Raw genomic sequence first — 23,282 nt, 5'->3', positions numbered from 1 at the left:
CTTTCTTGTTTTTGTACTACCAGAATTGACACAGCAAACATATACAAACAAGATAACTTGAAATCTTATACACGCGGAGGTTCATGGGCGACGCAATTGAAGGATCAAAGAAAACCCCACACACATCTAACAAAATGTACACACAAGAACGCAATAATTGAAACATCTGCATCACTTTTGTTACATCAATTTGCTTCTTCGTATCACATTATTTGTGTTCTTTGTTATAAAAAAAAAATATTTTTATAGTAATTTCTTCTTTACGAAAATATATGATACATTTATTTTAAAGAAGAATAAAGAACCATCTGAGACAAAAAATATTTAAAAGTGTATTAATAGCTATAAATAATGACCTTTTTTTTTTAAAATGGGTTTTTCATTTTTACATAGTTAACAATAGAAATAATAAAACAATGATTATTTAATGAAAATAAATGAAATATACACATTGATATCATAACCTTTTTTTCTAGTTCCTTAATTGTTCGATTACTACACAGGTATTAATTTTGTAAACATAGATGCCATCATTACCCGGAGTGTTGCCTGAATAAAACACTGTTCTATACTGACACCATGGCCATTACATTCTGTTCACGTGCTACCATCAGTTGTTTGAGTTTTGGAGTTTTCTCTCTCAAATGAGTGGCTGTCTCAAGCTATGGAGCCTCATCTCGGATATTTTTTTTAGGATTAACATGATTGAGCTTTATCGCACACCGAATTTATTACCATCAGCCGTCAATAAACTTTCCCAGATAATATTTGCTAATTTAACAACAGTTGTCGTACCCTTTTTAAGAGGTCAAAAATTAAAATTGAAAATCAATAGAAAAGGTGATGTTGCGTCATAGCTTCAATCTGTAGAGAACAATGTGAATAAAAGTTTCATTTGTCTACTTTCTAGTAAATGAAATGATTAAAATAATTAATACTCAACAAAATTATTAAAAATGTTCGAAAAAAAACCCACATATTGCATGCTGTATGCGGTTCATTCATCTATTTTAATTTTTTTATCTTGTAGTTTGTTTTATAAAGGTGAAGGAAATAGGCATGCACCCATCCCGCCTACAGTCCAATCAAACAACTCGAGTTTGATAACACAAAACTGTACTTTCCTTCCATTACTGATTGTCCAACAAAATATTTGTTGTCTATACCGAAGTACCTTAAATGCTATACATTTAAAACAAATAAATAAAAATTAAATTTTGTATTGTGTTTTTGCATTTTTAAGCTTCGTATTCACAACCGGTAATTCGTTTCGCTGCAATTTTTTTTTTTTTGATGTCTCGTTCTAATGAGAATTTGATCTAATAGATATGTATGTCACGGTGGCCTCTAAATTAAAACGAACGGAAGTCATCCTAATTAAACACACACACACACACACACACACACACACACACACACACACACACACTCACACACACACACACACACACGTACACACACACACACACGCACACACACACACACACACACGCACACACACACGCACACACACACACACACACACACATTGGGCAATAATGCAAAGCCGGACTCTTTTGACTCATTAAAGGTTATTGTCAAACTTAGTTTCTTGTTCCTTACCGCAAATAGGCTGTTGTAAAATTGATAAAGAAGAAAGACACGAGACAGACCTCTTTTTTAAGATAATGTCAGAAAAATGCTGCAGTCGATATAATAACCAAGTGTACTCAGTTATTTAAATATTTTTGATCATGCTTAATAAAACAATTATAATGTTTAGCGGTATGTTTTCCAAACCAAAGCTAACGATGCCGTTTATTTTTTATTTATTTATTTTTTTTTTTATTTGTCCCTCACGTTAGGGATCCAGAAATAAAGAAATGACACCATCGACGAAACGTGTTTAAACAAATTTTAACACTACTTAAATAAATATTATTAAAATAAAGCTAATGTTTATGAATTATATGTGAAAAATATGGTACAAGTTGTATTTTATTTTTTACCAAAACGAGAACACATTTTTTTGCCTTCTGAATAATTGCATACATTATATAAGTAAAACAGTAATAGACATGGTGCATTTTGTTATGATTTGTTCAATTCGTATTTGTTTGAGCTATTTTGTTAAGTTATTTCCCTTGAAATTAACAATTGTGTCCCTTCTGTAAGGGATACAGAATAAATATTAAACAAAGGGATTTACGTGTATATGCATTGTTTTTTCTTACATAAAGAGCTTTTTTCAATAAAGTACATGTTTATTCTGAGTGAAAACAATATATAAGGTAAAGGTTAAAAAAATCTATTTTACTGCACGAAATTGTGATTTATATACAATTATGTAAATTAAAATTTTTAAACATACAAAAATAACATCGTATTATATCAATACTTTTCCAATGAAATTAGTACTGCGTTTTAATTTGCTATGAACTTTTTTGAATATATCTTTTTTTTTAAACGATTAATTTACTTTTCCCAAATTTTCGTGCAAAATTTTTAATTAAATAAAGTTCACAAACAAGCATCCTATTGTCAAATTAAATATTACCAGACATTGTAGTGTTACACGCTTGGAGGAGGGGGTGGGTGGATCGCATCAAAGCAAAAAAAAAAAAAAACATACACACACGCACATTTTAATTGAAGTTCCAAAATGCATTCAACTAAAATTGAAAACTCAGGAATTGTTGGGGAGGATGACTTCTAGAAGGAATGAGCTGATATTAGAGAAAACATTGCTACAACCTTCTGTGTTAATCAATGACTAAAGATTAGCATATCGCTTGTATTGACTTTCAACATTTTAAAGATATTAGTTTTGTTAACTGGCCAATTGACATGTCTGACTCGACATGATGGCCCAAATACATTGGGACACAACACGGGTGGCCAAAGCAGTATAGATCTCAACCCATGGGCCACAATGATGTGACCTCTGAGAACGGGTTGTAGCGGGTTGTTGTAGGTTGGGTTGAACTTTACCAGGAGGCACCTAAATTTATTTCTTTATCAAATCATTGTCCAGTTTATAGAGTTGATGCAATATTTTACTGTTGGCTTTGTCAACTTCTGGCTCTAATAACAGGGGTTAACATTATTTATAAATTAAAACTTCAATAAAATCAACGTGTCTGATTTCGGAGTAATATTGCACTTGAGAGTAAATAATGTTGGTTTCTGTTGTTCTTGATTTTAATGTATTAAAATAAAACTAAGGTTGTTTAAATCAAAGAGAGAAATCACGGAAACAACATATTGAGTGGTCGCTCACCCTTCACTTCAACTCTCAGACTTTCTACTATATCACATAGTTCATTCATATCGTGATAGAGGGTAATTTATTATTTTTAACATCAGTTTTCACATATTATTATATCTATCAACGAGAATAGATTGATCTACAATAGTGGCATTTAACTTCTACAAACTATCCTACAGTACTCACACTATCCTATCGTAGACTGATTTCTAGCACAAAATGGAGGCCACCCAGTTGACGAGAATCATTTTATTATATTGTTGACATGAATAATGTTTTTTTTTTACTTTATAGAGGCAGTAAAACAAAAATAAGACAAATTAAAAACTTATACCAAAATATAATTTAGAAGTTTAATATTTTTAGAATCAATGTTATAACAGTTGCAAATCCTGATAACTTAAGAATATTTTTTTTTTTTAGTTTAAAGTTACATTTCTATTTATTTTCATGAAACCTAAGTTATAACCGGATGTTTCACTTTCGTAAGACAAACATTGATTGGCTGTAAAGGAACTCCGTGATCTTCTTCTTCGTTCTTCATTTAATGTTGGAAGGGATCACCACTAACACAAGTATACGTGTCAATAGATTATGCGCCATTGTGGCATTTGACTCCATTTTCACCCTATTTTCCATTTATTTTTTTTTGGATTCGCTTCCATAGCCGTTGTCCAAACAAGAACAAACTACAAGGCAGCATTTTTTTTTATTTTGGAGTTGTCTCTCCTAGAAGAGTGGCTGTCCTCAGCTAACCAGCCTCATCTGCCCGAGGGTTCGAACTCGAGAAACTTTTCGGTTTAGCAACCATGAGCTTTTCCGACTCGACCACGCCGACCCATTAAACTGGTATCTCTTGATGTGCAGTGTTCGAGCATATATATACTATACTTTGTTTTCTAAAGTAATGTGTTGTCTGAAAAGAGAAAGTAATTAAGACTTTTTTTTTCTTTATATTAATGGGTAGTGACCTAAAAAGCGGTTTATTACCTCCCCTATACAAATCGTTAAAAATATGTAAAAATTGCAGGGGGGTAAATAACTTATTTTGAACTGCTGCTTTAACTTCTGAAATGGAATTAATAATATGCAGTTTACTTGAACTATCTTTTTGTTTTATTTGAAAATGAAATTGTATTTGTAATTAAAGTGTAGTAAGGAAAACTGAAATATACATTTTTTTTTTAATTTTACATTTTTTTTAAAATATTATTTTTAAAACGAATATAGAAACATGCGTTTTGTTTTTGTAAAGGTTATCTAGTTAAGGGTACTTATAATTTACAACAGTTAAAATAATTCACAACACAGATTTATTTTTGGCTCCCTATCCAAAGGGACAAATATTCAATTGAAATTGTAGAGGCTGGAAGACAGGAGCAAATAGGCTACTGAAGACTTATGGCGAAGAAAATACGGAGACATGAATCTTTAAAGTTTTTCAACATTTCGACTTTCAGTTCTAACCTAAATTATTGCAGAATCTGATTAAGAAACAGTCTACATTACTTTAATTATCCTCCAACATTAAGTTTTTTTGTTTAAATTTAGCTTTGAGTAATACACGTTTTTCTTTTGCTTAAAACATTTAATTTTTTGCCTCGAAGAGATAAACAAATTTTATTAAACTGAAACACACACACACAATCACACACACACACACACAACGCTATGGTTAAATAAGCGACAAGTGCACTCTGTCTCTGGTCTATTTATAGGACAAGCTCCTCCCATATAGGACAAGCTCCTCCCATATAGGACAAGCTCCTCCCATATAGGACAAGCCCCTCCCATATAGGACAAGCTCCTCCCATATAGGACAAGCCCCTCCCATATAGGACAAGCTCCTCCCATATAGGACAAGCTCCTCCCATATAGGACAAGCTCCTCCCATCTGATCCTCTGCTTGTGCTTGATACAATTTTTCTATTCTCTTGTAATATCATGTTAAAACACTTTATCTGATAATAATTCTAGTAATGTGTCATGTCTCTTTTAATGTTCATTTAACATTCTGTTTGCTGTAGTACCAGTGAAGCATGACACTAGCCCCCTGCTATTTGCGCTACATAATTCGTGATGTCTATTTCTGTTTGCTATAGTACAAGTTACAAGTGACAAGATCTATACCATGTTCAGTGTATACATTATGTGACCTATTATTTTATTATATGTATATCAACGTTATCCCTTACAGTTTATCCCTTACAGATGTGTTAGCCTTTAAATGAATTGAAATCGAGTCATCAGCTAACGTCAGAAAATAGAATGCCTGATCTAAGTACAGAGGGTAGTTGATGTTAGCAGAGTGTGTGGCTCGTGGATGGTGCAGATCTATGTCCAGACCAGCTGGTTTGGATGGATAAATGTTCATTTTACACTGTTACCTGTCTGTATTGTTCATGTTCAACCCTCGTGCTATATGTTACCTGTCTGTATTGTTCATGTGCGACCCTCGTGTTATGTGTTACCTGTCTGTATTGTTCATGTTCAACCCTCGTGTTATATGTTACCTGTCCGTATTGTTCATGTCCAACCCTCGTGCTATATGTTACCTGTCCGTATTGTTCATGTCCAACCCTCGTGCTATATGTTACCTGTCTGTATTGTTCATGTTCAACCCTCGTGTTGTGTGTTACCTGTCTGTATTGTTCATGTTCAACCCTCGTGTTATATGTTACCTGTCTGTATTGTTCATGTTCAACCCTCGTGTTATGTGTTACCTGTCTGTATTGTTCATGTTCAACCCTCGTGTTATATGTTACCTGTCTGTATTGTTCATGTTCAACCCTCGTGTTATGTGTTACCTGTCCGTATTGTTCATCTTCAACCCTCGTGTTATGTGTTACCTGTCCGTATTGTTCATGTTCAACCCTCGTGTTATATGTTACCTGTCCGTATTGTTCATGTTCAACCCTCGTGCTATATGTTACCTGTCCGTATTGTTCATGTTCAACCCTCGTGTTATATGTTACCTGTCTGTATTGTTCATGTTTCACCCATGTTGCCATACATGTCCGTACGTTACGAGATAACAAACAGTAGCTCCATATTCCGACCACTGTACAAGCCGACAACTTCAACTGTTTTAACTGCCTGTAACTCTGTACGTCCCAGCTGGTAATGTATCTCTATACTATTCTCTATCCCTGCTTATTATATATATATACATATATATATATATATATATATATATATATATATATATATATATATATATATATATATATATATATGTTTTATATGCAAAGTAGGTATTACGTACTTTAGTTTTTAGGTCCTATGTATGTCGTTTTTTTCCTCTCGTGATTTTTATAACTTCATCCGTTAATCTCACATACTCCTCCATAATCTACCATCACAAACCTGGGCTGCCAATTAATTACAATCGATTACTGCGTTAATCGTCGGATTAGCAGTTTTAATAAAAAGAATTAACTTTAACAGCGCTGTCTTGAACATCAGGGATTGTGGGTTGAATTCTCACTACAAGGGAATGGGAGGGTGGGGATAATCGTCCTTCACGAGCTACTGATAGTGTTTTAAAGCAAAATATTTTCACTTGAAGCATTGGTAGAGTCAAAAATAACTAAATAGCTGACACACGGCTAAATATGAAATTAAAAAGGTTATTTAGGTTATTTAGGTTTCGGTTTAGAGCCGATTTATTAACCTAGTGCCCTTTGTGTTTCTCCCTCAACGGACATCTATTACGTAAGCAATGTTTACGCATGTGATTATTGCAAGTCTACCACCTTCCCCCATTTCGGGAGTTTTTACATTTAGTTGAATACATTTTTAAATTTCAACTAAAATAGATGTGTGTTTATGTTTTTTTTTAATTCTTTTGTTTTAGTGCGATCCACCCCACCCCCACATTTAAATGTGTAACGCTACAACGTCTGGTCAAATTTAATTTGAAACCGATAATCCTGAAGACAATAAAATATTCGTTTGTGAACTGTATATTTTTTTCAAAATTGCAAGAAAAATTTGGTTAAATTAAATTATACCTGGTGTTTTTTTTAAAAATATCAAACTATTGATCTTCAAAAAGGGAGAATACTAACTAAAACACAGTTTAGAAATCTTTTGAAAATTAGTAATTTCATACGATGTGAGTTTTTATGTTTCACAATTTTAATTTACATAATTTTATATAATCACAGGGGGAGGCGTGGTCGGGTCGGATCATGGTTGTTAAAATTTGAAAATAAAAAGACTCGAGTTCAATTCCTCTGGCAGATAAGGCACGATTCCTTCCAACACTAAATATTAAGAATGAAGAAGAAGATATAAATCACATACCGTAATATTGTACAGCAATATCGATTTTTTTTCAGCCTTTTTATTTTATATTGTTTTTACTCAAAATAACCATTTACTTTATCAAAAAAAAGTTATTTAAGTAAGAAAAAACGATGCATAACTTCACGACAATTAAATGCAAGGGAAATAACTTTACATAACAGCTCAAACAAATACAAATCGAACAAGTCACAACAAAATACACAATCTATATTACTGTTTTACTTATAAAATGTATGCAGTTGTTCAGTAGGCAAACTTTTGTGTACTAGTTATAGATACAAAGAAAATACAACTAATGCCTTATTTTCACATAGAATTTTGATGCAATAGCTTTATTTTAAGAATTTGTATTTAATTAGTGTTAAAATTTGCTTTACCCTATGTACTATTCAAGTTTTGGGCTATTTCTGGATCCCTACAAAAGGGACACAAGTAATATGATGAGTGAATGTCATGGGTTAGGGTTAGGGTTAATCTTTTGGAATATTTAGTTATTCCCTATTTAAATGAACTCTAAAAAAAAATCAACATAATGGTGGATATTGTTTTCTCGAAAAGAGGATTGTTTCTAAAAACGATTATTTGTTTTTGTTGAAGATACGGAAAAATCTGAAAAAAAATATCGTGAAGAAACTAATGTTACTGTTAACATGAATTACTTCACGTAGTCTATATTATTAGTACTACATTGAGACAACTTAAACCACCATGGGCACACCGTCAGCAACAGTCAAGAGTAATAAAGAAGACAGCACCACCACAGAAAAATACAACCATAAGCTGTCAAAACTAACGACACAGAAGACAGCACGACAGCAACAACCACACCCTTAAACCAGTCGACCTCAGCAGAAACCCAAACAGAGAAGAAACCCCACACCCCCCACCTGCCAGTGTTACTACTGTGTTACTTGTCCTAAGGGAAAACCCACATGCTCGACATGTGTCTTTGTGTTTGATAATAAATATGACAGAATATAACATACGAATGTACCCAACCCTTATCCCAACCCAACACAGTGACAACAGAATAATTGAAGCGACACAGGGGGGAATAAAATATGGGGGGGGGTCGCCTTTCAGAATTTTAAGGGGTGGACTAAAATTTCTAGAGTGGGGGGGGGGGGGTTTATATCAGATGTTTTACAAAGTATATATAATCTATATAAATTCCATTTCGTTCGGGGTGCGGTAGACTTTCTTTGAGGGGGGGGGGGGGTCTTCGCCTTCACGAAGAGATGCCTGGAAGAAATTCTAAGTAGGCCTACTATCAACCTAACACACCTCTTTTAGTAGAGTCTACTATCAGAAATTGGTATCTTCAATCATCCGTGCCTTCAAATATCCTAATAATAGAGAATTTAAAAAAAGTAAATTTAACATTTATTTATTTGAAATAAAATCGCTTAAAATAAAAGAAAATAAATGAAAATAAATAAATGTTATCTCCCCTGAACTGTCTCATACTTAACAGTAAGTGTAGGTGACACTTTCAGTGCAATAGACATTTTACGTAAAGGTGAAAAAAAAAACCGCTCGATTTTCTAGAATATACAGATACCAAACGATTTTTTTGTAACTATACTGCTATATACTAATATTTTAAATGGGATAAAAAAATTGTAAAATTGTTAATGTTTTTATGAAATCGGAAATAGAGTTGTTACACTTCCGGTTATTAGACGGCCTGGCCTAGCCGAATTGATTCCGCGTGTGACTCGGTAGAAAGGAAATGAGCCTACTCAGCTATGTCTGTTAGGTACCTGAATTATGCTAGGCGCAGTGTGGCGCCAGGTTATTTAGCGACAATGATTTGATAAAGAAATACATTTAGGAGCCTCCTGGTAATGTTCAACCCAAACTACAACAACCCGCTACAACCCGTTGTCGGGGGTCACATCATCGTGGTTCATAGGTTGAGATCTATACTGCCTTAGGCCACCCATGTTGTGGCCCAATATGGTTGGGCCATCATGTCGAGTCAGACATGTCAAGTGGCCAGTGAACAAAACTAATATCTTAAAAATGTTGAAAGTCAATACAAGCGATATGCTAATCTTTAGTCAGTGATTAACACAGAAGGTTCTAGAATTGTTTTCTCTAATATCAGCTCAATCCTTTTAGAAGTCCTTATCCCCAACAGTTCGTGAGTTTTCAATTTTAGTTGAATGCATTTTGGAACTTCAATTAAAATCTACGTGTGTATATATATTTTTTGTTTTTTTTGCTTTGATGCAATCCACCCACCCCTCCTCCAAGCGTGTAGCGCTACAATGTCTGGTTATATTTAATTTGAGAATAAGATATTTGTTTGTGAACTTTATTTAATTAAAAAATTGTAAGAAAATTTGGGAAAAGCAAATTAATCGTTTAAAAAAAATGATATAATTAAAAAAAGTTCATAGCTAATTAAATCGTAGTACAAATTTCATTGGAAAAGTAGTAATATAATACGATGTTATTTTTCTATGTTTCAACATTTTAATTTACATAATTTTATATACATACTGTCGTGCAGTTGTATCGATTTTTTTCAACCTTTATCTTATATATCGTTTTCAGTCAGAATAAACATTTACTTTATTAAAAAATAACTACACGAAAATCCCACATTTAATATTAATTCTGTACCCCATACAGAAGGGACACAATTTCTAAATACAAGGGGAGTAACTTAACAAAATAGCTCAAACAAATACGAATCGAACAACTCATAACAAAATGCACCATGTTTATTACTGCTTAACTTATAAAATCTATGCAATTATTGTGTACGAAAAAATAGTGTACAAGTTATGGATAAAATAAAATACATTGTGTACGATATTTTTACTTATAATTAATAAACATTAGCTTAATTTTAAGAATTATTATTTAAGTAGTGTTACAACTTGTTTAATGACGTTACGATGTTTCTCTTTTGTTATATATTTTGGATCCCTTACGCAAGGGACAAATTAAAATAAAATAAACGGCATCGTTAGGTTTGGTGAGGAAAATATACCACTGAACACTATATTTGTTGTATTAAACATGATCAAAAATATTAATACAAAGAGTACACTTGTGGTTTTTGGGTATTTAGTGACTTTAGCATTTTTGCTGACATTATCTTTTAGAAACGGTATTTACTCTTGTCTTTCTTGTCTTTATGAATGTTACAACAACCTTTTTGCGGTAATGAACAAGAAACTAAGTTTGACGATAGACTTTACTGAGTCAAAAGAGCCCAGTTTTGCATTCTTGCCCAATGTGTGTGTGTGTGTATGTGTGTTTGTGTGTGTGTGTGCGTGCGTGCGAGTGGTTGTGCTTGTGTGTCACGATAACTTGAGTACCGTTACAGCTAGGTTGATGAAATTTCACATATAGGTATTATATGAAATGTGTAGATCCAAACTATTATACACCTTTTTTTCCGTTCACTTGATGTGCTATTCTTTTTTTACGAGATTTTATTCTATTTTGAAAGTTTACGTAATTAAAATGGATAAAAATCATGTCTATATCGTTATGTGCCATCTCCCGTAGTGTTATATACGAATATGCGAGAAAGTTTAGGGGAGATCACTCCCGGTTTTTTTTTTACTACTTGAGGTTGATAATAAATTCGGCCTTGGATAGCGCTTTAAAAAAAATTAAACTATTCATTATTCATGGTATGTCATACTTTCTACCTGACTAACAACGACTATGAGGATAGCGGTGATGTGTTAGTTGTTACGTTTAGAGTATGACACTAATTGTTATAGCAATTTAAAAATAATAAATAGTATTGTGATAGTCACACCTAAACAATTCTATAAGCGCCCAAGAGGAAATAAACTTTATTTAATTGTGTCCTATCTGTTGTGACACTGTTAAAAGTATATATTTTCTATATAAATTCCATTTCGTTCGGGGAGGGGTAGATTTAAATAATTTGTAATGCTTTTCTATCGTACAGATTTTGGGAACTGAATAAAAAAATAAACTAAAAAGTCTATGGAACCTTCTTTGTCTTCCTCTCTGTATGCGAGTGTGTTAGTGAACATTTTAGATTTTTTTGAGTACTGTAAAATAGCTCCTAATACTAACAGTCAGCCCACGAGATATTAGTATGGATGCCGTTGGATGCTCTTTACACTCCAATGTCTATGCTAGCAGTAAGAAACTTTACGCTGCAAAAGTATGTGAGACATAACACAAGTCATTATGAGATCTGTCATAATGCCATCTAACTCTGAATTCGCTACTGCATGCATGCTGTTTTTTTCTCCAAGAAGGAGGGCGGCGCACTAACTAGCAGCTTTTTGCCCACTCATGCTGAAGTTGACCCAATGTTTTGTTAAACTGTGTGATCATGATAATCATAACAAAGCCATCTCACATGAAACTCTAAACGTAACAAATAACACAATAATAAGGCGCGGTTAATTAAGATCGAATGCTTTATCACACTCGTGTTGTTAAAAATATTGTTGACGTGCAAGGGAAATAACTTAAGAAAATAAATAAAACAAATACGATTAAAAAAAAATGCACCATAGTTAATAGAGTCTTACATTGTTAAGAATCGCAATACTACAGTAGTCGTAAGTGTACTAGTTTTAGATCTTTTCTTTACAAAAAACAACTTGTATCTTAATTAGACAGAGAAACCATAACTTTAATTTAAGAATCGTTGCTAAAGTATAGTTAAAATGTGCTTGACGAACAACTCCCTCTGTTTCTTGATAAGTTATTTCTGGATCCCTTCCAAATAAAGACAAAATTTAATATAAATGATTGTTAGTATAGTATTGCAGTATGAACTCAGTTGGGAACTATTGGGTCGCTGCCGTTCATGTATATAATCACTTGTATTCCGCTGTATAGTAACAACACAGTACATATATTTAAAACATTTGAATCCACCTTTTTAAACTGTTGTCTCTACGTGCCCATCTAAACCAGCGTGTCCATCTAAACTGGAGGCGTACAGACTCGTGTGTCTTGTTTAGTTTATAAATGATCGCTTTGTTGTTTCGTACTACCAGAATTGACACAACAAACATATACAAACAAGATAACTTGAAATCTTATACACGCGGAGGTTCATGGGCGACGTAATTAAATAATCAAAGAAAACCCCACACACAGCTATCAAAATGTACACACAATAACGCAATAATTGAAACATCTGCATCACTTTTGTTACATCAATTTTCTTCTTCTTATCACATTATTTGTGTGTTATAATAAAAATTATTTTCATAGTAATTTCTTCTTTACCAAAATATATGATACATTTATTTTAAAGAAGAATAAAGAACCATCTGAGACAAAAAATATTTAAAAGTGTATTAATAGCTATAAATAATGACTTTTTTCTTTTAAATGGGTTTTTCATTTTTACATAGTTAACAATAGAAATAATAAAACAATGATTATTTAATAAAAATAAATGAAATATACACATTGATATAACCTTTTTTTCTAGTTCCTTAATTTTTCGATTACTACACAGGTATTAATTTTGTAAACATATACGCCATCATTACCGGAAGTGTTGCCTGTTCTATACTGACACCACATATCGCATGCTGTATGCGGTTCATTCATCTATTTTAATTTTTTATCTTGTAGTTTGTTTTATGAAGGTGAATGAAATAGGCATGCACTACAGTCCAATCAAACAACTGGAGTTTGATAACACAAAACTGTACTTTCCTTCCATTACTGATTGTCCAACAACATATTTGTTGTCTATACCGAAGTACCTTAAATGCTAGAAATTTAAAACAAATAAATAAAAATAAAATTTTGTATTGTGTTTTTGCATTTTTAAGATTTGTATTCACAGCTGTTAATTCGTTTCGCTGCAATTTTTTTTTTTTTTTTTTTTTTTTGATGTCTCGTTCTAATGAGAATTTGATCTAACAGACATGTATGTCACGGTGGCCTCTAAATTAAAACGTACGGAAGTCATCCTGTTTAAACACACACACACACACACACACACACACACTCACACACACACACACACACACACACACACACACACACACACACACACACACATTGGGCACTAATGCAAAGCCGGTCTCTTTTGACTCATTAAAGGTTACTGTCAAACTTAGTTTCTTGTTCATTACCGCAAATAGGCTGTTGTAAAATTCATAAAGAAGAAAGACACGAGACAGACCGTTTCTTTAAGAAAAATGCTGAAGTCGATATAATACCCAAGTGTACTCAATTATTTAAATATTTTTGATCATGCTTAATAAAACAAATATAATGTTTAGCGGTATGTTTTCCAAACCAAAGCTAACGATGCCGTTTATTTTTTATTTATTTATTTTTTTATTTGTCCCTCACATTAGGGATCCAGAAATAAAGAAACTGAAAATATATTGGCCTATGAATAACAAATTTTAACACTACTTAAATAAATATTATTAAAATAAAGCTAATGTTTATGAATTATATGTGAAAAATATGGTACAAGTTGTATTTTATTTTTTACCAAAACTAGAACACATTTTTTTGCCTTTTGAATAATTGCATACATTATATAAGTAAAACAGTAATAGACATGGTGCATTTTGTTATGAGTTGTTCAATTCGTATTTGTTTGAGCTATTTTGTTAAGTTATTTCCCTTGCATTATAAAATTGTGTCCCTTCTGTAAGAGATCTATATTTAATAAAGGGATTTTCTTGCAGTTATGCATCGTTTTTTCTTACTTAAAGAGCATTTAACTTAAAAAAATAATAAGGAAATGGTTACTTTGAGTGAAAACGATATATAAGATAAAGGTTGAAAAACTGGATATTACTGTAGGACATTGTGATTTATATAAAAAATGTTTTGTTTTACTTTTCCCAAATTTTCGTGCAAAATTTTTAATTTAAATAAAGTTCACAAACAAGCATCATATTGTCAAATTAAATATTACCAGACATTGTAGTGTTACACGCTTGGAGGAGGGGGTGGGTGGATCGCATCAAAGCAAAAAAAAAAACATACACACGCACATTTTAATTGAAGTTCCAAAATGCATTCAACTAAAATTGAAAACTCACGAATTGTTGGGGAAGATGACTTCTAGAAGGATTGAGCTGATATTAGAGAAAACATTGCTAGAACCTTCTGTGTTAATCACTGACTAAAGATTAGCACATCGCTATTATTGACGTTCAAATTTTAAAGATATTAGTTTTGTTCACTGGCCAATTGACATGTCTGACTCGACATGATGGCCCAAACACATTGGGCCACAACACGGGTGGCCAAGGACAGTATAGATCTCAACCTATGGGCAACGATGATGTGACCTCTGAGAACGGGTTGTATCGGGTTGTTGTAGTTTGGGTTGAACTTTACCAGGAGGCTCCTAAATTTATTTCTGTATCAAATCATTGTCCCATTTATAGATTTGATGCAATATTTTACTGTTGGCTTTGTCAACTTCTGGCTCTAATAACATGAGTAAACATTATTTATAAATTAAAACTTCATTAAAATCAGCGTGCTGATTTCGGAGTAATATTGCATTTGAGGGTAAATAATGTTGCTTTCTGTTGTTGTTGATTTTAATGTATTAAAATAAAACTAAGGTTGTTTAAATCAAAGAGCGAAATCACAGAAACAACATATTGAGTGGTCGCTCACCCTTTACTTCAACTGCCCAGACTTTCTACTATATCACATAGTTCATTCATATCGTGATAGAGGATTATTATTTTTAACATCAACTATTACATATATCTATCAACGAGAATACAGTATCTACAATAGTGGCATTTAACTTTGTATTTAGAGTGGTTTTAACCTGGGTATTTAAGGAAATAGGAGATAAACGACAACCATGTCTGACGGTTCTTTTACATTACAGAGACCATATCACATAATACTTTTTGCAAGTGTTTAAATTTCTCTGGAAATAAATGTATGTTTTAACTATTTCAATTGTGTTATATTTAAATATATCTATTGCACTGCTACTGCACAAACCGAATACGATTGCAATAGTATGCATGATTCTTATATGGGTTCGGTTTTTAACGCGTGCTAAATTACGGACATTTTACTTTATGCTTCTCTAGTGCCACCTAGATAAAAATGCCTGAAAGAACTATGATTAAAGAAGATTTGCATCTACACCACTAGCATCTCCTATGTTTTCTTTCAATAATTAATTAATGAGATAGCTTTACACCACATAACTATTCGACATGTCTGACAAGATAGAGGCACATGACAGAACGACATCGACCCTTTAGTTTTAGTAAAATAATAGAAACTTAATGACCCTATTCTCCCAAATAAATCAATATTGTAACTTAACTACAATAACCAAAATTTTAATTCAAATAGTCCCTTTTGTGAGGGATTCAAAAATAGTTCAAGAACATGAAAATACACATTGTTTCACATATGTTAACAATACTTAAATAAAGATTAATAATATAAAAGTTAGGTGTCTTTATTCTAGGTTTAAATAACATACAACTTGTATTTTCTTTAAATTTAAAACTAGTTCACATTTTCTAATTAGCATACAATTGTATAAGTTTAATAAAAAAGCATTGCTTACTATGGTGTATTTTTTAATTTTATTTTTTAACACGTTTTTATTAACTCAGCTTCGCGTGGATGTGTTTGTTGTTAAAATTGACATCGAAAATTAGCCCACTTCTGATTGCTCTATAGATCTGAAATTTGGCATGCAGGTTACTTTCGCCTAACAATTTCAGATGCAATCATAAAAACTAGCAATTAGAGACCGTAATTAGCTTAATTTAATTACGCCCAAAGGACCATAAAATTGAGGACATGATTTCTAAAGATACCGACAAGACTGGAGGCTTATAGACACAGTTACTTCGGCCCCAATCGATGTGAGCGCGCTGGCCGTGATCGTATAGTGGTTAGTACTTCGCGTTGTGGCCGCGACAACCCAGGTTCGAATCCTGGTCGCTCAAGATTTTTTTAGTCCGTGTATTTATATACACTTAGTCAAGTCATACTTAATCAAGTCATTAGATAAAGTAGAAAATAAACTATATAAAAAACTTTTTTAAAAACCACGTTTTTCATGTGTAGCAACGGACTAAAAAGGAGAAAATAAAATACTTAAAAAAAACTTTTTAAAAAACCACGTTTTTCTTGTGGACTAAAAAGTAGAAAATAACTATTTACATACATTTGATGACAAAAAACGTGGGTCGGGCAGATGGGTCGGGAAATTTGATGGTGAACCCACGTTTTTTGTCATCAAATGTATGTAAATAGTTATTTTCTACTTTTTAGTCCACAAGAAAAACGTGGTTTTTTAAAAAGTTTTTTTTAAGTATTTTATTTTTCTATTCAAATTTGTTTCATTTATTTGTATAGTTATTTCCCTTGCATATGAACATATGAGGATTGAGGCTAGCGGTGATGTGTTAGTTGTTATGTTTAAAGTATGACACTGATAGTTATAGAAATTTGATAATTTCTTTGTTAAAATTATCATGATCACAAAATACTTGAATGTTTTTTGTAATTAATGCCGATCCATGTACATACGTAAGCCCCTATATTTTTAGCTAGTATTGTGTTAGTCAGACCTCGACAATTTTATTAGCGCAGAAGAGGAAATACACTTTATTTGTGTCCCTACAGTCCAGGGGTCGGCAACCTTTTGAGGGGGAAGAGCCAAAAGTTACAATTTACAAAATTTCCCAGTTTTTAAAGAGCCACCAACAATTACTTTTCAACATTTTGTATTTAAATAGGATTAGTTAAATAAATTTGATTTGTTGTTTAAAATAAATAGCGTTAAATATAAAATAATTTTAATTCATTTAAAAACATACACATTTTTCACCAGAATAATAAAATTATTAATCAAATAATATAATATCCCAATCAACTTTAGAAGCTCTTTTTTTTACGGATAACGCCGTCTCAGGAGGTGTCTCCCATTAGCCAGGCAGGCCTCAACACGACAAACCCGACTAACTGGATTGGATATCGGTTTGATTACCGTGCATCGGTCGCTTCTGTTCTTAGGTTCTCGCCAGGCTTATACGCCTCCCTACCTGAACGCAGGGTAAACTTGTACCCCACCGCCCAGTGAAAATGAAATTATATAACCATTAATATGTGTGCAAAGAGCTGGAGAGCCGCATGTTGACATCAAAAGAGCCGCATGCGGCTCGCGAGCCGCGGGTTGCCAACCCCTGCTACAGTCTAAGGGGAAAAAATTGATATACTACGTAACTCAAGAAAGGAGTGTTTCTTTCCCCTATTGATGCAAGCCAGAATAAAGAAGCTGCGAAATAATATCTATCCAATCACGAAAGTCAAGGAAGTATTGTTAAAGTATTGTTTCTTTCCCTTTACTTATGTAAACAATTCATCTCCCAAAGCATTATCGAAAGTATATTGTATTAGGTCAACCCATCTCATCACATATTTATTATATTAATTGCTTTAATCATTCGCCCATGTTAGTCCTTTAATGTTAAATGTATCCAATTGTACTATGTATCTCCTTTATTAGTTGCTTGTGCTATTTATGTAGGAGAGGTAATTGTTATTGCATCTAGTACTTAGAAGTATGGGAGTTAGCGAAGCAGAATACTGAAAGGTTGATCTGAAACAATTAAAAAATCATACATCCTTCTAGAAGATTGGCATTTTAGTCCTATAGAATTTTAAAAATAAAAACTTAGATTGGCGGCTACACACTAAACTCAAGTAACTGGTTACACACAGACCGCTGTAGTTTCCAATTCAAGAGAAAATATTGTAGAAATCTATAAGTCAATTTTATAAAACAAGTTATTTGACTTTGGCCGGTACAGTACTATATATTTTATGATTAACAAACTTAAACTACTTTACTTGTTTCTATGTTATCAATAGACCCACCAAGACAGACAATTCTGCCAAAACTACCGTACCATCCGTCCTAGGAATCATCCCAACAATAACCTGCTAAAGAAATTCCTAACAGACCCAAGCCACAAGCTGAACAAGTTTAGAGTTGTGGAACAAACAGGTTTAGACAGGGACTGAGTACAACTGAGCAGATCTTTGGTTACTGAGCAAACATACCTACAACACCAGTAACACCTTTACAACTTTCCTTACATTACGATACAGACACCTATAACATCATAATTTTTGCAAGTGTTTGAGTTCTACTTGAAATAAAGATGTTTTAATTGCTTGATTTTTGTTAGCTTTAAATATATGTATTGTATTGTTACAGTACAAGCTAACTATTCAATATGAATAGTCTATGTAATTATACTATATTTATGAATACATCTTTTTAAAATATAGAGAAACCAATACAAATATAGTTGTATTTGTAAAAATTAAAGCCGTTTGGGAAATATCGTTTACAATAATTTTTTTTTTTTTTGTACAGAATATATGTCTTTGAAATGATGTTTAGAATTATTTTATCAATTCATATATTTTCATAACTGTCCTTAACCTCTCTTTGAAGTCAACCGAAATGGTCAGAGAGAGTAAAACAGTTAAAGTCAGAACAATTGTTTTCCAAATTAAAAATACACAATAAGGATCTATGATGTATAGCGTTGTATTGTATTTATACGAAATAATATAACATCCCCAATCACCACAACATCCTAATTCTATTAATCCAAGTTAAAAATAAAAGTGTTTTGTAAATTATTGTTTATATATTATTAGTTATTATTTCTTGACTATTGCATCCTTATTGAAACCGGATATAATGATGTACTTATATTGACAATGCATTTGAAATAATCAATTTTGGTTGAAGTTTATGCGTCTTCCGGTGGGGAGCAGTGGAGGTTCGAAATATATTTTAACCCTTGTCTTCCCACCCACGGAAATTTATAGAAAAATGTCTTTAAGAATATTTACATCGACACCACTAACATATTTGCTATATTTTTATTTATTTCAATACTGAATTAATGAGTTAGTTCTATACCGCATAACTGTTCGACATGTCTAATTAAGATAGCGGCGTCTGACAGAACAACAACGACTCATGAGATTTAGTATAATATATACCCCCTAGAGAAAAATGTCTTAAATAATATAATATTGGGAGCTTAATGACGATTGACATTTTAGCTCCCAACTAAGTCCACACTGTAACTAAACTATACTGAACACAGTTTTTAATTTAATTTTGTCCCTGATTGTAAGGGATCCGGAAATAATGCAAAATCGACAAACACGAAACCTTACGTTAAGCGACTTTTAACAATAATAAAATAACAATTCTTTATCGAAAACTAAGGTGTTTATGTTCTAACTGGTATTTTTAGCGTTGACAACGACAATGGTCAAAGTAGAGCAAAGTTATGCCTAGTGTCCATCCAAACAAAGCGGTTGTAGTTGTAGTTACCCAGCTGTTACGTCCTTGGTTACTTCGTATAAGGAAATATGCACCTTTAAGAAGTCAGATTGACTCTAGACAACAGCCACCAAAGTAACGTTGTTACCAATTTTCTTACACAATCAACTGTCCAAAAGTCCAGATAGATTCCTTAATTAAAATATGTTACTAGTTTATCTTACATAACCTGTTGTCAGGACCGGTGCTACCTATAAGGCGAACAAGGCGGTCTCCTACGGCGCTATCCTTGGGGTGCGCAAAAATGTGTGATCGCTATTTTTTTAAAAAGTACCTAATAATTCATAACCTTGATTATATTATTTAAACTAAATAAATGATAATATATAGGCCTAAAGGCATAGAGATCTATTTTGGTGCATAGGATGAACTATCAATTTTGCGCCCCTTCCTCAAATTAGGCCTATATATAACTATACGCGTTTGTGAAAATGCCCCCAACCATCCCCATTTGGAAAGGTCTGGGCGCTTTTTTACAGTTACCTTGCCTTTTTATTTTGCTGTCATACAATTGATGCATAAAAAATGTAAAGAAGTCCGTAATGCCTAGTAGCAGTCAACATTCTTTATTTCAACTGCATATTATTCAATAATGAGCCTTTTACATTATTATCTACCTCGCTGGGCGCCCCTTTGAGTCGGCACCTCTGGGATTACAATGAATTAATTATTGTATTTAATATAAATCTTTTAAGTTCGAGCATTTCAGATAATTATCTAACTCCAATGCTGATTCAGTGCTCGATATAGCTTGTAAGTCTCATCGGAAAACTTCAGATTTTCAAATTAAATTGATTTAATTTAATTGATTGTTGGCACTAGAAGATCCTAAACAGAATTTTAAAACAGATGTCTACTATGCTGTATATATTAGATATTGATATACAGTCTATTTAAAGAAAGGTTCCAACAATTAGAACAAAATAATAGTTTACTTGGCTGCTTTTATATGATATATCCCATATCAACAAAAAGGCTCCTGCATATAAACCTACTGACTGCAAAATTTAGAAATATCGTTTATGCTGAAAGCTATTATGGATATTGATGCTAATAATTTTTTCAATGAGCTTCAACTAAAAGCTTCCTATGCATATGCCACGAACAGATGTCCTTCTGTATATAGTACAACCAAAATTGGAAGATAATGTACCAGATGTTGTTATTTCTTTGCGAATATTAACACTTCTAGTGTCCGTGGCTAGTTGAGTACTCAGTTTTTTTTCAAAATTGTAATTTTTAACTACAGTTGTGAAACTACTATACCGCCAGACCCCGTAATACGGCAGGGAGGAGGGGACAGGCCCTTGTCGGGGGGGGGGTCAAAATCAGACCAAAAATAATAACTTTCTGCACCTAGATAGACTAGTGGTTTTGTGAAAACAAAAAACTGATCGGCTGCAGCAGTGATTGTTCTACAGTAACTAACACATACCGTTGTGTGGAAAAAACCAACTAAATAAGTTGAAGATTGAAAAAAGGCAAACCTTGAAACCACGTCCATGGTTGTATGGTCATCTTTAAAGAGTCGAATAGGGTTGATGATAAAGCTAATTAAAATAGTTTTGTACAAAAAGAAATCTCTTCTCTTTATTTTTTATTAAATAAAGCATCCCGAAGAATGACTAAGGTATAACATGAATTAATTCAAAATTAATTATATGAATGCAAGAAAACAAAACAAAAAAACAACTTAAGAATAAAACTAACACGGGAAACCATTACACATAGGTCTGTAATATAAATTATCCATGATTAATATTCTTTTGACCGACTTGCCAAATAAAATTTTAGAGTATTCACAACATTCGGTGGGTAAAAATGAGATTTTTAAAACTAAATTCTTTCGGTCCAGATGAGTTTGAACCGTTTTCTGTGTGGTTGTTGTCTCATGATGAATATGCAATAAAATAGGTTAAATCAAATGGTTAATTTAAAATTAAGTGAGACAGTGTACTAAGACACACAGACACATACATGTATATATACATATTATATATATATATATATATATATATATATATATATATATATATATATATATATATATATATATATATAATATAGCCCAAAGACATATTGCAATTAACAGCACGCACATTGAATCTACTAATTGGATAAAGACCCTGTTTTCGTAATTCCTTTTTACTCTTGCAGGTGAGTTCATAAGTTGTGAGTGCACGTCTCATTGCCCTGGTCTTCTTTTGTTTCAGGTCCTTGGGTTTGTGAGCCTTCATTCGGTAGATTTTACCTAGGTTATCCTTCTGGTAGAATTTACGTAGGTTATCCTTATGTGTCTGTTTGATGACAGTGAGGACACGAGCAACTGATTTGTGCACAGTGCAGATCTTAGCTGATTTAGCTGCAGCTCCACCAATTACTTTGGCAACACGAGAGGTCTGCAGTTCATTTTTTAGCTCTTCGAGCTGTTTCAGAAGCTCTTCCTCCTTCTTGCCACGAAGTTCCTTAGCCTTGACTATGGCCATCGTAGATGAGTTAATGCTACAAATAATTGTACTGTGTCATTTTGTCAATCGTGATCCAAAATTTTTAATAAATTGTTATTGTTTGAAGAAGTGATGATACAAAGAAAAATTTAAATTTATTCTAAAATTCAACTCAAAAAAAATTAAGGGTGTTAAAGTCCTACAAATAAAAATATTTAAACACAAAGTTAAAACGATAAGCGAAATTGATGTTTTAAGATTTATATACATTTTTAAATTAAGAATTTTTGATACAATTGAAACCTGGTTACCATTATTTAAAAATAATTACAATCAAGAATTTAAAAAACAAGTTATAATTACATTATTTCCCCTGCAAATAAAAAACCAAAAAAAAAATCTACATGGGAGGTAATTTCGTTTTGTCACCGCCTCCGAGAAGCAACTCGCTTGTATCACCCCTTTTTCTAAAACGTTTCGTTGGAAAGGAGACCAAAATTTAAAAAAAAATGTTTGTAAGCAGCAGTTAATTAAAATGTATTTTAAAATGACACATCCGTTTTGTATTAGGGCTTAACCTTCATATTTAAATGGCATAAAAGTATAAATGTAATTACAAAATATAGCTTAACAAATTGTAATATTCCATTAAAGTATATATGGATATATATATGGATATATATATATATATATATATATATATATATATATATATATATATATATATATATATATATATATATATATATATACGGCAACTCTAGGCTATGCCAAAGAGAAGGAAATGAATAACCTGTTGTAAGGACAAGTTGCAATGACTTCAACTTATATAACTCTTTTTGTATTATTGTATTTATTTTGCCAACTTATGATTATTATATTTATGTATGTATTAATGATA

General features: G+C 32.3%; 1 protein-coding gene across 1 annotated transcript; it reads right to left on the bottom strand.

Moving 5' to 3' along the window:
• Positions 1-4,955: 4,955 nt before the first annotated feature.
• On the bottom strand, positions 4,956-22,423 carry LOC131952287 (large ribosomal subunit protein uL29-like). Its single transcript, XM_059314897.1, has 2 exons — positions 22,025-22,423; positions 4,956-5,180 (listed from the first exon to the last, which is right to left on the bottom strand). Exons 1-2 carry the CDS (start codon positions 22,418-22,420, stop codon positions 4,956-4,958), a joined length of 621 nt encoding a protein of 206 aa, XP_059170880.1. The 5' UTR covers positions 22,421-22,423.
• Between the last annotated feature and the right edge of the window lie 859 nt (positions 22,424-23,282).

Source organism: Physella acuta, unplaced genomic scaffold (genome assembly GCF_028476545.2).
Source record: "Physella acuta isolate Inbredline_101_S28 unplaced genomic scaffold, ASM2847654v3 ptg000071l, whole genome shotgun sequence".
NCBI classification, from domain to species: Eukaryota; Metazoa; Mollusca; class Gastropoda; family Physidae; genus Physella; species Physella acuta.
This window is presented reverse-complemented; position numbering and strand designations above follow the sequence as displayed.